Source organism: Aedes aegypti, unplaced genomic scaffold (genome assembly GCF_002204515.2).
Source record: "Aedes aegypti strain LVP_AGWG unplaced genomic scaffold, AaegL5.0 Primary Assembly AGWG_AaegL5_hic_scaff_1273_PBJ_arrow, whole genome shotgun sequence".
Taxonomy (NCBI): domain Eukaryota; kingdom Metazoa; phylum Arthropoda; class Insecta; order Diptera; family Culicidae; genus Aedes; species Aedes aegypti.
The window spans coordinates 1-18,218 of record NW_018734701.1 but is presented as its reverse complement, the minus strand read 5'-3'; the positions used below and the strand labels follow the sequence as shown (position 1 = coordinate 18,218).

The window sequence follows — 18,218 nt, the reverse complement described above, 5'->3', positions numbered from 1 at the left end:
ATGCTATATTTTCAACTCAAATTTCAAGGATCGTGATTGCTTAATCATGAAAATGAAGTCTTCAACTAAATTGTTTAACCGTTTGATTCGAAAACGGCGCTATTCAGCATGAAAATCCCATCAGAATGTACTACAGAATTTCAAGTACAGTCAAATTTCTAGTCGATACTCAAAAGATCATCGACTCATGGAACAGATATTCTTAAGAAAGCAGATAAAAGGGAGCATTATAGTAATTATGATTTTTTGTTTTAAGTATGGTTTCATGAGTCGATACCGAACTATGGAACATCGACTAATACAGGTTTGACTATATTTAAAAAAATGACGATCAAAATCATTGCCGCGAAACGTGTAAGCCCAATGCTAAAATGACTTTGTTTGACCGATGAGCCAACAGGCGGCGGTAGTGTGTAAACGTCAAACATTACTGAAAACGACGCTAGCGCTGCAGCCTCCAGTTGGTTGCATATAAACGAATCGGTCTTTAAAAAAATGATCGATGGACACCTATGAGAGTGTGACGCCTTTTTGTCTGTGCTGAAATCAAAGAACTGTCAATGGTGGTTACAATTGAGCAATAGGCCAAATGATCAGTATCATAAGATGTTCAGAAAATTAAATGCTCACTGGCGCAGGGTTACATAATTCAAAATATAATTGCCAATAACATGTGAGCACTTTCCTTACCTAATAAATTTGATGAAGACGTCAAGTTTTAGAATAATTGGGAACTTGAGATTCTGTACTTAAAAAAAATAAACCTGGAGCTCTTTACCTAGCCTGATGGAAATATTTGAAATCTAGCAGCCCATTGCAATTTGAATTGAATGTGGAAGAATTTTGAGTAGGTTTATTTACACTTAACACGTTGGTCCTTGAGATATCTGTGTTCGAAAAATATCATGCTCACTAGCGGCATCTATTGAAAAAATTTCGAATCAAGAAGATCATCACATTTTAGCCCTTGAACTACTGAACGACTTTGCCGAAAACACCATCTTTCTAAAAAATCGGGATCCTGAGATATTCGTGATTAAAATATTGCATGTTCACTAGCGCCATCTTGTGGCAGTTTTTCTTGTTAGGTAGCTTATCATATGTTAGTCCTTGACCTACTAAACAACTTTGTCGATCACATCATCTTTCTAGGTAATCAGGATCTTGAGATATCGGTGTTTGAAAAATTAAATGCTCACTAGCACCATCTGGTGGCAGAATTTCGAAACAAGCAGCCTATCACATGTTAGCCCTTGACCTACTGAACAACTTTGCCGAAGATTCCATCTTGCTAAAAAATCTAGATCCTGAGATATTTGTGTTCGAGATGTTGCATTGCGAAATGTCCACTATGTCGGTTCCCCCGGGGCACAATCCGATGGCCACAGGAAGATGAGGATGTTTCCAAGGTGATTTTTGTCCACTGACCAATTGGTACCGTTGTACTGAAGAAATTTGCCGAAGACATCCATATTCTATCTTGCCTAGCTTTGAATTTACTATCAAAATTGCTCCGCGTGTACTCAGTACACGATGCGACCGCTCGTGTGACGGGCCCGGTAAAAAAAAATTACACGAGCGGTCGCACTGGTGTACTGAGTACACGCCTTAAAACTTAGGTTAAAAACACGATGTTTTCGAATACTTTTCGTTGATTTTTTCGAAAAATTTCTTCTCTACAAGCAAGAAGAAGAGTAGATCTTGGAATAGGACCAACAGCCGGATCAATTTGAAGGGATTTTCAACGTGTTTTTCGACTTTTCGCAAAGTGCGTGTACTCAGTACACTAGGGCGACCGACGGTGGGTTAAGTATTGCTCATTTACCTGTTGTGCCCCATTTATTTTGCGATAGATACATACGTCTCTGGCTGTGTCTATGTTTTCACATTATCACTATCGTCATCAATGGCCCATCAAAGTAGGTCGGCAGCTTAGTTTTCAACTAAACGTTGTGAAAGTAAAGAATAACGAGCCCAATTCATTCTTGTGGCCCTTTCCACTTGTTGCGCTTTTTGTTATCGGTCGACACGTGGTTGTTTCGCAATTTCACAGCCGGAGTTTCAATTCCGTCGCGTAGCACGATACGTTACCCTGGAATCACGCACCCATTTGTTTGGTAGAAAAAATAAGGCCATATTTTTTGCGTTGCATCAGCTATTAGTAGCTGCTTCGAAAATTTAAATTTTGAGTGACTTAAGATTTGCAGCCTGTTAAAGCATGGATCAAATAGTTGAAGAAAGTGGGGAAGACTCCCAGGCGCCAGAATCGACGTTCGAGGATGACCTCATTCCGAAAGAAATTTCCGATGAATTCTTCGATGAGATGTGCTCGAAAGCCAATCTGGTGGGTTTGTAGTTGGCCTTAATAAAATTCTGGGTTGAGCTTCAATTGAGGTAACTGGTCTATTTTATTTTAGACCGTGAAAGACTTGCAGGGAAATCAGCAATATGCTTTGGCAGAGGATTTCCAGAAGTTGTTGCTCACAAGCCAACAGTTGCGGCAGCAGTTGTTGGACGAGCAGGACAAAATCGAAAAGATGCAGGATGAGGTTGCGGCAGCTGCAGGGCGTGTTGCTCAAGCGTTGGCTATATCTCAAAAGGATCAGGAACAAATCCAGGCGCTTCGATCGGAGATTGAAGATGCTTGGAGAAGAGCAGATGCTGCACAAGCTCGAGAACAGACGGCCCAAGAAGCGATGAATCAAATGCGCGAGAAGTTAGAAAAGATATCAGCAGAATCTTCGGATAGGCATGGTGACAAGGATGATGATGTAGGAGCTGCAATGGGCAAACATAAAGAGAATATATTACGAGAACGAGATCGTCTGTTCGTTGAGGTTGAGGAGCTTAATCGTCGGCTTAATACGCAGCGAGTGTACACGGAAGAGTTGGATCACAAATGTAACGATGCCGAAAATAAGGTCAAAGAGCTTTACAAAGTCTTGGACGAAACTTCTAACGACGCCTTTCGGGACAAGCGAATGCTGGAAAACTTACAAGTTCAGCATTCTGAAGTTGTTGCTGAGCTGGCGCAGAAAACAGATGAAGCATTGCATTTTAAACAATTATCCGAAGCAAGCCACAAGACTACAGTTCAACAAAACATGCAGATGGCTGCCATTCGAACGACTCTTGAACGCTTGACCACGAGTAACAACCTACTACAGGTAAAGCTAGCCAAAGCTCAAGGAGATTTTGAGAACATGGTACAGCTCAAAGAGAAGGTTACAAATGAACTGAACACTAAAGTAAACATTTTAAAACTGAAAGAAGACGAAAATAACAAATTTCGTTTGGAAAACGCAAAACTATCTAAGAGCAAGGAGTTGCTACAAAAGAAGATTATTGCAATAGAGACAGCTAAGAGCACATTTGAGCACGAGGTAGCTAAATTAAAGTGAGTAAAGTTATATAAAGTAATTCAAACAACTGATGAAGATATTGATGATTCATTTTAGGAATGTTATTGTAACATTTGAAAAGGAGCGTGATGCAACCAAAAGAGCTTTTGATTTGTCCAAGAAGCAAGTGGATGCAGTCTTGCGTGAGCGTGATCTGGCCAGAAAGGACTTGACCAAGGCCAACAGTGAGTGTGCTATTTTGTAAATACAGATAAACGTCTTATAGAGCCGATATAGATATACAGTGATACCACCATGAGTCAATGTTCCATGATTCGATATCGATTCTTGGAACCATACTAAAAACAAAATTATAATGATAGCTGTGAAGGTCCTCTCAAACAGCATTCTAAAGCATTTCTGCTACATGACCCAATGTTTCCATGAGTCGATGATCTTTCAAAGCACCGACTTATGAACGTTTGACTTCTTATGGATGTTCAGGATTATCATGCGACTCGGGGAAGATGAGATGAGTCGCTTTCACCTCGAGTGACATGAGATGACTAATGATAGTCAAAGGCCGTGCGGTTAGTATCGTCAAACATTTGGACTAAGGAGTTTGTATTCGATTCCCGTCTCAGTTTGGAAAATATTTTGCGAGAAACGATAAACGTCTTTTGACCGAATTCAAACTTATGACTTTCAGTACGGTCATGCTGAATAGCTTAACGAGTTCTGCAATGGCTATTGGGGCCCATGTTGAATGCTTTACCACCCCTTGAGATAGCTCAGTAATATAAAGTTTTGTGTGACGGCATGACTTACATTTCACTATTTATACTTACTATACATACTATTCCAACATTCTTTGTGCTGAATTTTCGCTCAAGAATTAATGCTAAACAGCACCCAGCGCTTTGATACTAGAATAGACTAATGACTTACGAAGTTATGCTATGCTTCATTTCGAGCTGGTTAATCAGGCTAATTTACAGGGATTGAAGAATAACCAGATACCCATACAGGCTAAATTCAGTTCTTTATAATGCGTTAGCTTACTTTGACCTATCCAGCTTTTTACGCTAGCTATAAAACTGCGGGGGATGATTAAACTTGCCTATCTATTTTATAGTTTAGGCTTGGTAATGCTTTTCGATTGTTGAATGAAATGTCATAAACTTTCACTGGATTTATTTTGCAGTATTTTTTGTATTTTTCAAACCTTATTTTTTTCATTTTAGGCATCCCCACAAAAAATGCGTTTCTGATTTAATTAGGTTAGATGTACCAATAGTGGAGGTACTAAGCACGATTGAACTTCATTCAACCGCCTAAATTCAAGAAGCGCAATTAATGTATGTTGTTAATGTTGTAACGAGAAGTTTCACATGGTTTGTGATTGCTTGAGGGCCATTGGTGCTCTTGTGCGGATAATGCTCTAAACTCAGAAGCGACAAACTGCACAATCGATGACCAATTGCTTTTAAACATTCCATGAAACATGTGAGGATTATCCTCATGATTACTCCGCCGTTTTTCATTTCATGGGGGGAAAGTAATCATATAATTTGTGTACTGGACACGTAGATAGTGGTAATCTGGTTGTACCTATGTACGCAGTTTTCATATTATTAAACTGTAGGTACAAAGAGGTTAGATACTTTAATAACAGAGGTAAGATACTTTAATAACATTATATATGATATATTACTATATATTGGGTATTGGGGAGGGGTAGCCTAAGGGAGTTAATTGAACTGTTGACTGGATGAAAGTGCGTGGGGTCGCCAGCCTTTTATCATGAGAAAACAGCCTTAGTGTTGTCTTCCAAAGGTCTTCAAAGATATTAACTAGCCCTGCTACAACAAACCATCAGGTAGATCATTCCATCCCGGTATGATTCTGCAGCCATAGGTAATCCTTGCGCTGATGGTGGCTAAATAATCATCATCATCATCATCATGTTAATGTTGTAACGAGAAGTAACGACCATTGACTTAATGAGAAAAATGATTTCATCGCAGTAATCCACGGCATGTCAGTGAAAAAAAATATCTCCATTATTGGTACACTGTTCCATTAGTTGCGGTATATTTTTGATTTGTGTTCCTATAGTTGCGGTAGCCGCTGTTTTCTTATGGGATCCTCTACTATAGGAACACTTTACCGCAACTATTGGTACAAGCATGAAAAGTTTTAGCAATTTTAGTGATATTTCATCAGTTTCAAAGCAATTTGAACGCTCTTTTCAACTATTCCGTGTATCAACAAGCCAATACGTCGGTTGGCAATGTCGGTTTTGTGGCTAATGTAATAAAATCAGTGAAAACGACACTACCGCAACTATAGGAACACCCACAACTAAGGGAACACTTACCCTAATAGAGATGAAGAAATTCGAGAGAATAGCATTTTGTGCATCGTTATTGGCTGGGTTAATCTGACATATCCAAACCCAAGCCGGCCGTTACAGATTTGATAACCTCCCGCAAACCTCATAGAGAAAGTGGATAAAATAATCTCACAATCCAAATAATTTTCAAACATCTACAAATGATGATCAGGGATATTCGAATATTTATCTTTGTCAAGGTCTATGTCGTTTATGACCAGCTTCTTACATGCCATTAGATTATGTCGGTAAATTAGCTTGTTTATTTCATAGGTCCATCGTTTGTACGGACAGGCTATGTATTGAATCCGGAAAACATGACCCAAATCGGAAGTGTAGTTAAATATGTTTGAGTTTCTCTGTTCCGTGGGCACGGAACCCTAATCAACCAACAAACAATCGGCCAGGAACCGCTCTGGTCGCAATTTGTTCCAGCGAGAATATCCCCTGAACATTGGAAATTTGTTCAATGGTCCATTTGTTTTGACATCAAATTCTCTGTATAGTTTATTAAACCCTTTAACGTGGTTCAGTTCCTAAGATAACTCATTATAGAGAATTAACAGGAACCAGTGATGACTTCATATTAGTAACCTATAATGGCAAAAAGCATTTAACACAGAAAATAAGGATTACCTATATTTTTAGGTTTTCGGTTCCTGATATCAAGGATACCTGTTTTGACGTTCCTATGCATCAACATAAACAATTTTCAACATAACAAAGTTTGCTTCGATTAAACGATAATAATATTATAGTGTAGGCAAGAAATGTCAAAAAGGAGTGATTTTAAGTTTATAGCAAGCTGGCGTAAATAGCTGGACTCTAAAGGCTTCGTAGCCATATGATTTTATCAGTGAAGAGAACCTAAAAGAAAAAGAGCTATAGGTAATGGATTACCTGCTTTGCTCATGCCCACAGTTGATCAGCAGAAGCAGAAATCCTTTTAAATCCTAACTTAAAATTTATCGTAAATGAAAGCTTTAAAAGTGAAATATTTGGTATGTGTGAAAACCATCACCATTACGCAGTTCCTGCACCAAATAGTTTCTCGAAAATAGTTCCTAATTTTGAGAAGCACTTTTTAGATGTATTTCGCCATACAAGTAATAGGAACACTGTTTCTTTAAGGTGAAGATGAATCGAAGCCAAAGTTCAAATTTTCAAGAGCACGAAGCTGGAGAACCTAACATCCGTTTAAGTTGAAAACCTAATCGATTGGTCACCACCAACTAGCGACCAATCGATTAAGTTTTCAGCTTAAACGGATGTTTGGTTCTCCAGATTCGTGCTCTTGAAAATTTAAACTTTGGCTTTGATTCATCTTTACCTTAATGGAGCTATGCTTTAAGAATGGTTCCTTTAGTGGCGCAAACCATTGATTTCTCATGGGACCCTCCACTATGGGTACTGATGTACCACTATAAGTGCAAAGGAGGAAAAAAATAAGCAAAATAAATGTTTTAAAGAGCTTTACATTTAAATATCACGAATATTAATCTTAAAAGGAAACTCTTGCCCCATTCAAACTTTTGTCCCACTTTACCGTTCACATCAAAATATCACATCATCATTTTTTAGTGCGAAACATGTCAAAACACACATAGCGAGCGTTTGTCTTATACACTCCCGTGCATAAGTTTGGGTTCACCTCCTAAAAACATACAAAAGTGTTCAGTCCATATCTCTGGGATTACACGTCCAATTGAAACTCTCTAAGCCGCATTCGAAAGGCAAGAGTTTTTCATACTTCGTATGTAGTTTTCCAAAAACAATTTTTTGAATTCTGTATACTAAATTTTTTCTTAAAGTTGTGACATTTTTCAAAAAACACACTGAAAAAACATAGCTAATTTCTTCAGCATAGGATCGACCAAAATTTTAAAACAAGGTGTCATTAGAATCGTAATCTTATATTCTTTGAAGAGCACTCTCGAAATTTATGCGGAAAAATTTGAAAACTATTCAAAATCAATGAAACAGTCGTTCAAGTCATCGTGCAAAAGTTTGGGTTCACCCTTCAGTATGATGCAAATCTTGCAAAAGTTTGGGTTCACCTGAGCCGCACGCAAATCATTTTTGTCAATATATCTGCATTTTTTCAACCGATTTTAATAACACATAGCTTTGTCAAACGCAAATAATGGCGCGTAAATGCTTGATTTGAGATTTCACAGATTTTTCGTGTTTTAAGTAATTTCAGGTTTACCGAAACTTTTGCACGCGATGACTTGAATGGCTGTTTCATTGATTTTAAATAGTTTTCAGATTTTTCCGCAAAAAAAAAATCGTGAGCGCCCTTATAAGAATATAAGATTACGGTTCTTATGACACCTTGTTTTAAAATTTTGGTCGATCTAAGCTGATCCTCGAGGAAATTAGCTATGTTTTTTCAGTGTGTTTTTTAAAAAATGTCACAACTTTAAGTAAAAAACAAAATTCAAAAAAATGATTTCGGAAAACTACATACGAAGTATGAATAACTCTTTGCCTTTCAAATGCGGCTTCTCTTATTTGGCTTTACATCAATTATCTTGATAAAGCCTCGCCAACAATATTTCGCCAATTCACTCGGTTCATGGCCGCTTCTCTCCATCCTCGACTGTGACCCACGCTCTCCTGGTCCTGATGCACCTGGTCAATCCACCTAGCTCGCTGCGCCCACGCCTTCTTGTATCGACCGGATTCGTAGCGAACACCTTCTTTACAGGGTTGTTGTCCGGCATTCTTGAAACATGCCCTGCCCAGCGTATCCTTCCAGCTTTAGCTACCTTCACGATACTGGGTTCGCCGTAGAGTTGAGTGAGCTCGTGGTTCATGTTTCGCCGCCACCCGCCGTTCTCCTGCACGCCGCTGAAGATCGTCCTTAGCACTCGGCGTTCGAAAACTCCAAGAGCTTGCAAGTGCCTCTCGAGCATAGTCCACGTCTCATGCCCATATAGGACTACCGGTCTTATGAGCGTTTTGTACATCGTGCATTTGGTGCGGGGTGAATCTTTCTTGACCGTAGTTTCTTCTGGAGCCCATAGTAGGCACGACTTCCACTGATGATGCGCCTTCGCCTTTCCCGACTAACATTGTTGTCAGCTGTCAACAAGGATTCGAGGTAGACGAACCCCGTCTATCGTAACACTGCTTCCTAGGCGGGCCCTGTCGCTCTCAGTTCCGCCAACCAGCATGTACTTTGCTTTCGATACATTCACCATTAGCCCGACTCTTGTTTGCGTTTTAGGCGAGTGAACAAATCTGCCACCGTTTCAAATTTTCTCCCAATAATATTCATGTCGTCCGCGAAGCAAACAAATTGTCCGGATCTCGTGAAAATCGTGCCTCGACTGTTAAGTCCGGCTCTCCGCATGACACCTTCAAGCGCAATATTGAACAACAGGCACGAAAGTCCGTCGCCCTGTCGTAGTCCCCGCCGAGACTCGAACGAACTGGAGTGTTCGCCCGAGATCTTCACGCAGTTTCTTACACCGTCCATCGTTGCTCTGTTCAATCTTGTGAGCTTCCCGGGAAAGCTGTTTTCGTTTTCGTTTTGATTTTCCATAGCTCTACGCGGTCGATACTATCGTATGCCGCCTTGAAATCGATGAACAAATGTTGCGTAGGGACCTGGTACTCACGGCATTTCTGGAGGATTTGCCGCACGGAAAAGAATTGGCCCGTTGTCCAGCGGCCGTCGATGAAACCTGCTTTATAACTTCCCACGAACCCGTTTGCTATATGTGAGAGACGACGGAAGAGAATCTGGGATAGCACTTTGTAGGCGGCGTTTAGGATGGTGATTGCACGATAATTTTCACACTCCAGTTTGTCGCCCTTTTTGTAGATAGGGCATATAACGCCTTGCTTCCACCCCTCCGGTAGCTGCTCCGTTTCCCAGATTCTGACTATCAGCCAAAGCAGACAAGCGGCCAACCTGTCCGGGCCCATCTTGATGAGTTTGGCTCCGATACCATCCTTGCTAGCGGCCTTGTTGTTCTTGAGCTGTTGAATGGCATCCTCAACTTCCCCCATCGTGGGAGCTGGTTGGTTTCCACTGGTTATGTTGTGCTGACGTAGCCATCGCTTTCGCTGTCCTGACTTTCTGTGCCTGTGTTCTCTGCGCCATTCAGGTGTTCATCGTAGTGCTGCTTCCACCTTTCGATCATCTCGCGTCCGTTCGTCAAGATGCTCCCATCCTTATCCCGGCACATCTCAGCTCGCGGCACGAAGCCTTTGCGGGAAGTGTTGAGCTTCTGATAGAACTTCTGCGTTTCTTGAGAACGGCACAGCAACTCCATCTGTAGCGGGCCCCCCGGCTTGGTCACTGGTTTTTTTCGGAATATTGATCACTCTGTATTCTTCTAACAATTTTATTTATTACTAAAAGGTCGTCACAATTCACTAGCTTCCCACCCTTAGAATCGTTCTTAAGGAATCGATTGAGACACTTTCACTTTACCCTCGATTCTGATAGCGTATGTGGGTGGTTCCACCAATTTCCCGAAATATACTTTATCCACCTATACTTTATCCACCTTATATCACTACCAAACACTCTCGACCCGAATTGGCCCGCTCGTCAATTTGGCAGAAAATGCCCACTGAACTTTTAACGAAAATGTCGAAAACGAACGGCACACCTCGTCCGAACTGGGGGACCGTCAGAACTGCGGACGTCGTACACTTTCTTCACACCGAGGCTCTTCCATCTTGGCGGGTCGGTTTTTAAAGGGTTGATTCCACCCCCTGGCGAGGAACTCACTCTCCCAATCTGAAAATAAAGAGAGAAAGAGAAAAACCAGAACGAGCGTTGCTCTGGCTCAGTTAGTACAGCCATGTGACCGAGACCTTGTTGGGGCGTTCAGTCAGCGCTGTCGGGTGACACACAAACACCTTATCCACCTTATATCACTACTTGGCATTCCACCTCTTCCAGCCGGCGCTATTTGTCCCAGAATAGGCGAATTTGCTGTTTCCGCTTCTGTATCGTTCCACGTTCTGCCGTGTACCATGCTGCAGCTTCTCCTCTAAAACCTCCTGGCACTCTTCGTCGAACCAATCGTTTCTTGAGCTCCGTTCCACATATCCGACAATGCTTTCGGCAGCGTCGTTAATGGCTGCTTTGACTGTCCTCCAGCAGTCCTCAAGAGGGGCCCTATCGAGCTCGCCCTCATCCGGCAACGCTGCCTCAAGATGCTGCGCGTGCGCATTGGCGACATTCGGTTCTTTCAGCCGCTCGAGATTGTACCGGGGCGGGCGTCGGTACCGTACATCATTGATGACGGATAGTTTTGGACGAAGTTTCACCATCACCAGGTAGTGGTCGGAGTCAATGTTAGCGCCACGATAGGTTCTGACGTCGGTTATGTCGGAGAAGTGCCGTCCATCGATCTAAACGTGGTCGATTTGCGATTATGTCTGCTGAGGTAATCTCCAGGTGTACTGATATGGGAGGCTGTGCTGGAAATAGGTGCTGCGAATGGCCATGTTCTTGGAGGCGGCAAAATCTATCAGTCGTAGGCCGTTCTCGTTCGTCAGCCGGTGGGCGCTGAACTTTCCAATCGTCGGTCTGAACTCCTCCTCCTGGCCAACCTGAGCGTTCAAATAGTGTCAAGTGTCAATAGTGTCAGTGCTTTGTTCGATTTTAATGTGTCTAAGTATGTTTGCAAGAATAGGATTAAGGATTTAGATTAAGAAACAGTCTGTGGAATTACAAAATTCGAGACAGTGACAAATAAATAAATAAAATCTCCTATGATGATCTTGACGTCGTGGCTTGGGCAGCGGTCGTACTCGCGTTATGGCTGCGCTTAAAATGCGTCCTAGTCATCATCAGTGCTTCCGGAGTGTGGGCTATGCATGTTGATAATGCTGAAGTTAAAGAATCGGCCTTCGAATCTTAACTTGCACATTCGTTCATTGATCGGCCACAACCCTATCACACGCCTTTGTATATCACCCATCACTATGAAAGCTGTTCCCAGCTCGCGTGGGCTACCGCAGCTCTGGTAGATGGTATGATTACCTCTAAACGTTCGCACCAATGCTCCTGTCCAGCACACCTCCTGCAGCGCTACGATGTCGAAACCGCGGGTCTTCAGTACATCGGAGAGTATGCGAGAACTTCCAATGAAGTTGAGAGATTTGCAGTTCCACGTACCGAGTTTTCAATCGCTAGTCTATTTTCGTCGCTGTGGTCTTTGCCGATTGTTCCGGTCCGTATTCTCTTGTTAACGTTCCTGTGCTGATGTGTTTTACGGTTGGCTTGCAGGGCCTGACACCAACCCCTTAGATTTCCGGAGGACCATTCCCCCTAAATGTTCGGAGGGCCATAGTGTGCAGTTTAGCTTAGAGTCCTTCTCTGGCACTCGGACGATGGTCAGCCGCCCCTGACATGGGGAACAAACGCTGTTGTGAGCCGCTCCTAACATGGAATACAGACGCTCCAGGTTTGCAAAAGCAAAAGCATAAGCAAACCCCCCCCCCCCTTCCCTGTCAGCATACGAACAAAGTACCCACCGGGTGTTGATTACCCGATCTTCCCCAAGTTTACTACCACGAGGAGGTAGGGATAGGAGTTGCTGGGCAAGAGGCTAAGGACCGCACAAAGGGGTCATTTTTATTCTTGCAGGTACGCGAGGTACCAATGGTACGCCATGCCCAGTCATTTACCGCCCTCGAATGGGGCTTTTTTTCCTTCTTTGCAATGGGGGGATAATCTGCTCAACAGACTCCGGACCAAGGTCCGGGAGTGTGGGGTTGGGAACCATTTACTACATGCAAGCAATAAACAGGACTACACACCCGACCCACTAAACCATTCCCATTGCCGCCAAACCTTCATCTCTCCGGGACCACCAAGAAGGCATTGTTTCGGAGAGGGGCTATTGCACATCTCAACCTCCAGGTTAGCTGCGTAGCCATGCAGCAACGAACATCGATGACACGCTTAGGGGGGTCCAACAGCTTCCCAAATGGTCCTTACCTCCCATTGTCCGCTGAAGGCGGTCAGGGTCGACCACAACGCCCTCGCCCAGCGGCACCGCAGGTATCAAGAACTGATACTGCGGGCTTCGCAATTTGACCTACTGAAGGCTCAGGCTTTATCAGCTAGCACCAGCTGGGATTGCTGACGAAGGGGCCTCCACCTGCCCCGAACAACCAGAGGCTCATATCCAACCCAGTAGGCCGGCGCCACGACAGCAACGCTACCAGGATGTTCTCCCCGCGGCCACTTAATCGCTGTAAGGGTCGATTTCGACCGTAGGGCTCCGGTATGACCTACGTAGCCGACTGCGAACCCTTGGACCACCTGTTGTTTTGCGTCTGCACTAGCCACTCCTCAAGTCCACTCGCCACCTCCTTTGTAGTTCCAAGACGATGTGAGTAATAGCCGATGAAACGGCATTCCAGCCAAACTCGTCTTCACACATCCTCTGAACCAGATTGTACGGAGTCGTGTCCCGACCACATATGGCAAACATGCGGTCACGCATTATGCGGAAACGCGGGCACACGAACAAAACGTGTTCCGCCGTTTCCTCTAAACCTGCACAAACTGGACATTCGGGAGAACCCGCATGACCGAAACGGTGTAGATACTGTCTAAAGCAACCATGGCCCGAAAGGACCTGTGTCAGGTGGAATGTTAGTTCCCCATGGCGCCTATTGATCCAGATATCTAGCCTCGGAATCAACCTGTGAGTCCACACTCCCTTGGTGGAACTGTCCCACGCACGCTGCCATTTGACCATAGAGGCAAGTCTGGCAGTCCTGCGTATGCCTCTTGTGCCGCGCCTTTCGAAGCACTCTATGTCTTCAGTATGATGCAAATCTTGCAAAAGTTTGGGTTCACCTGAGCCGCACGCAAATCATTTTTGTCAATATATCTGCATTTTTTCAACCGATTTTAATAACACATAGCTTTGTCAAACGCAAATAATGGCGCGTAAATGCTTGATTTGAGATTTCACAGATTTTTCGTGTTTTAAGTAATTTCAGGTTTACCGAAACTTTTGCACGCGATGACTTGAATGGCTGTTTCATTGATTTTAAATAGTTTTCAGATTTTTCCGCAAAAAAAAATCGTGAGCGCCCTTATAAGAATATAAGATTACGGTTCTTATGACACCTTGTTTTAAAATTTTGGTCGATCTAATGCTGATCCTCGAGGAAATTAGCTATGTTTTTTCAGTGTGTTTTTTAAAAAATGTCACAACTTTAAGTAAAAAACAAAATTCAAAAAAAAAATTTCGGAAAACTACATACGAAGTATGAATAACTCTTTGCCTTTCAAATGCGGCTTCTCTTATTTGGCTTTACATCAATTATCTTGATAAAGCCTCGCCAACAATATTTCGCCAATTCACTCGGTTCATGGCCGCTTCTCTCCATCCTCGACTGTGACCCACGCTCTCCTGGTCCTGATGCACCTGGTCAATCCACCTAGCTCGCTGCGCCCACGCCTTCTTGTATCGACCGGATTCGTAGCGAACACCTTCTTTACAGGGTTGTTGTCCGGCATTCTTGAAACATGCCCTGCCCAGCGTATCCTTCCAGCTTTAGCTACCTTCACGATACTGGGTTCGCCGTAGAGTTGAGTGAGCTCGTGGTTCATGTTTCGCCGCCACCCGCCGTTCTCCTGCACGCCGCTGAAGATCGTCCTTAGCACTCGGCGTTCGAAAACTCCAAGAGCTTGCAAGTGCCTCTCGAGCATAGTCCACGTCTCATGCCCATATAGGACTACCGGTCTTATGAGCGTTTTGTACATCGTGCATTTGGTGCGGGGTGAATCTTTCTTGACCGTAGTTTCTTCTGGAGCCCATAGTAGGCACGACTTCCACTGATGATGCGCCTTCGCCTTTCCCGACTAACATTGTTGTCAGCTGTCAACAAGGATTCGAGGTAGACGAACCCCGTCTATCGTAACACTGCTTCCTAGGCGGGCCCTGTCGCTCTCAGTTCCGCCAACCAGCATGTACTTTGCTTTCGATACATTCACCATTAGCCCGACTCTTGTTTGCGTTTTAGGCGAGTGAACAAATCTGCCACCGTTTCAAATTTTCTCCCAATAATATTCATGTCGTCCGCGAAGCAAACAAATTGTCCGGATCTCGTGAAAATCGTGCCTCGACTGTTAAGTCCGGCTCTCCGCATGACACCTTCAAGCGCAATATTGAACAACAGGCACGAAAGTCCGTCGCCCTGTCGTAGTCCCCGCCGAGACTCGAACGAACTGGAGTGTTCGCCCGAGATCTTCACGCAGTTTCTTACACCGTCCATCGTTGCTCTGTTCAATCTTGTGAGCTTCCCGGGAAAGCTGTTTTCGTTTTCGTTTTGATTTTCCATAGCTCTACGCGGTCGATACTATCGTATGCCGCCTTGAAATCGATGAACAAATGTTGCGTAGGGACCTGGTACTCACGGCATTTCTGGAGGATTTGCCGCACGGAAAAGAATTGGCCCGTTGTCCAGCGGCCGTCGATGAAACCTGCTTTATAACTTCCCACGAACCCGTTTGCTATATGTGAGAGACGACGGAAGAGAATCTGGGATAGCACTTTGTAGGCGGCGTTTAGGATGGTGATTGCACGATAATTTTCACACTCCAGTTTGTCGCCCTTTTTGTAGATAGGGCATATAACGCCTTGCTTCCACCCCTCCGGTAGCTGCTCCGTTTCCCAGATTCTGACTATCAGCCAAAGCAGACAAGCGGCCAACCTGTGCGGGCCCATCTTGATGAGTTTGGCTCCGATACCATCCTTGCTAGCGGCCTTGTTGTTCTTGAGCTGTTGAATGGCATCCTTAACTTCCCCATCGTGGGAGCTGGTTGGTTTCCACTGGTTATGTTGTGCTGACGTAGCCATCGCTTTCGCTGTCCTGACTTTCTGTGCCTGTGTTCTCTGCGCCATTCAGGTGTTCATCGTAGTGCTGCTTCCACTTTTCGATCATCTCGCGTCCGTTCGTCAAGATGCTCCCATCCTTATCCCGGCACATCTCAGCTCGCGGCACGAAGCTTTGCGGGAAGTGTTGAGCTTCTGATAGAACTTCTGCGTTTCTTGAGAACGGCACAGCAACTCCATCTGTAGCGGGCCCCCCGGCTTGGTCACTGGTTTTTTTCGGAATATTGATCACTCTGTATTCTTCTAACAATTTTATTTATTACTAAAAGGTCGTCACAATTCACTAGCTTCCCACCCTTAGAATCGTTCTTAAGGAATCGATTGAGACACTTTCACTTTACCCTCGATTCTGATAGCGTATGTGGGTGGTTCCACCAATTTCCCGAAATATACTTTATCCACCTATACTTTATCCAGCTTATATCACTACCAAACACTCTCGACCCGAATTGGCCCGCTCGTCAATTTGGCAGAAAATGCCCACTGAACTTTTAACGAAAATGTCGAAAACGAACGGCACACCTCGTCCGAACTGGGGGACCGTCAGAACTGCGGACGTCGTACACTTTCTTCACACCGAGGCTCTTCCATCTTGGCGGGTCGGTTTTTAAAGGGTTGATTCCACCCCCTGGCGAGGAACTCACTCTCCCAATCTGAAAATAAAGAGAGAAAGAGAAAAACCAGAACGAGCGTTGCTCTGGCTCAGTTAGTACAGCCATGTGACCGAGACCTTGTTGGGGCGTTCAGTCAGCGCTGTCGGGTGACACACAAACACCTTATCCACCTTATATCACTACTTGGCATTCCACCTCTTCCAGCCGGCGCTATTTGTCCCAGAATAGGCGAATTTGCTGTTTCCGCTTCTGTATCGTTCCACGTTCTGCCGTGTACCATGCTGCAGCTTCTCCTCTAAAACCTCCTGGCACTCTTCGTCGAACCAATCGTTTCTTGAGCTCCGTTCCACATATCCGACAATGCTTTCGGCAGCGTCGTTAATGGCTGCTTTGACTGTCCTCCAGCAGTCCTCAAGAGGGGCCCTATCGAGCTCGCCCTCATCCGGCAACGCTGCCTCAAGATGCTGCGCGTGCGCATTGGCGACATTCGGTTCTTTCAGCCGCTCGAGATTGTACCGGGGCGGGCGTCGGTACCGTACATCATTGATGACGGATAGTTTTGGACGAAGTTTCACCATCACCAGGTAGTGGTCGGAGTCAATGTTAGCGCCACGATAGGTTCTGACGTCGGTTATGTCGGAGAAGTGCCGTCCATCGATCTAAACGTGGTCGATTTGCGATTATGTCTGCTGAGGTAATCTCCAGGTGTACTGATATGGGAGGCTGTGCTGGAAATAGGTGCTGCGAATGGCCATGTTCTTGGAGGCGGCAAAATCTATCAGTCGTAGGCCGTTCTCGTTCGTCAGCCGGTGGGCGCTGAACTTTCCAATCGTCGGTCTGAACTCCTCCTCCTGGCCAACCTGAGCGTTCAAATAGTGTCAAGTGTCAATAGTGTCAGTGCTTTGTTCGATTTTAATGTGTCTAAGTATGTTTGCAAGAATAGGATTAAGGATTTAGATTAAGAAACAGTCTGTGGAATTACAAAATTCGAGACAGTGACAAATAAATAAATAAAATCTCCTATGATGATCTTGACGTCGTGGCTTGGGCAGCGGTCGTACTCGCGTTATGGCTGCGCTTAAAATGCGTCCTAGTCATCATCAGTGCTTCCGGAGTGTGGGCTATGCATGTTGATAATGCTGAAGTTAAAGAATCGGCCTTCGAATCTTAACTTGCACATTCGTTCATTGATCGGCCCACAACCCTATCACACGCCTTTGTATATCACCCATCACTATGAAAGCTGTTCCCAGCTCGCGTGGGCTTGCCGCAGCTCTGGTAGATGGTATGATTACCTCTAAACGTTCGCACCAATGCTCCTGTCCAGCACACCTCCTGCAGCGCTACGATGTCGAAACCGCGGGTCTTCAGTACATCGGAAGAGTATGCGAGAACTTCCAATGAAGTTGAGAGATTTGCAGTTCCACGTACCGAGTTTTCAATCGCTAGTCTATTTTCGTCGCTGTGGTCTTTGCCGATTGTTCCGGTCCGTATTCTCTTGTTAACGTTCCTGTGCTGATGTGTTTTACGGTTGGCTTGCAGGGCCTGACACCAACCCCTTAGATTTCCGGAGGACCATCTTCCCCTAAATGTTCGGATGGGCCATAGTGTGCAGTTTAGCTTAGAGTCCTTCTCTGGCACTCGGACGATGTCAGCCGCCCCTGACATGGGAACAAACGCTGTTGTGAGCACGCTCCTAACATGGAATTACAGACGCTCCAGTTTGCAAAAGCAAAGCATAAGGCCCCCCCCCTCCCTGTCAGCAAACGAACAAAAGTACACACACCGGGGTAATGTTGTTGATTTAGCGTCTATGGCGGAGATACAGAGTCTACTCGACGGGCACTGCTAATCGCGCTGCATAATGAGTGACCGCCGTAACATTCCTCTCGAACTCTCGGTCGGATGAGTGATGAGCGCGCGAGCTTAAGCGACGTGTTTATAGTGTTGATCTGCACGTGGCTGACGCGTACACACC

The 18,218-nt window shown here is 44.5% G+C and overlaps 1 protein-coding gene across 1 annotated transcript; it reads left to right on the top strand.

The window, feature by feature from the left end:
- Nucleotides 1-1,830: 1,830 nt before the first annotated feature.
- Nucleotides 1,831-3,624, top strand: LOC5566197 (myosin-9). Its single transcript, XM_021856196.1, has 3 exons — nt 1,831-2,344; nt 2,418-3,397; nt 3,459-3,624. Exons 1-3 carry the CDS (start codon nt 2,219-2,221, stop codon nt 3,604-3,606), a joined length of 1,254 nt encoding a protein of 417 aa, XP_021711888.1. The 5' UTR covers nt 1,831-2,218; the 3' UTR covers nt 3,607-3,624.
- The last annotated feature ends 14,594 nt before the right edge of the window (nt 3,625-18,218 follow it).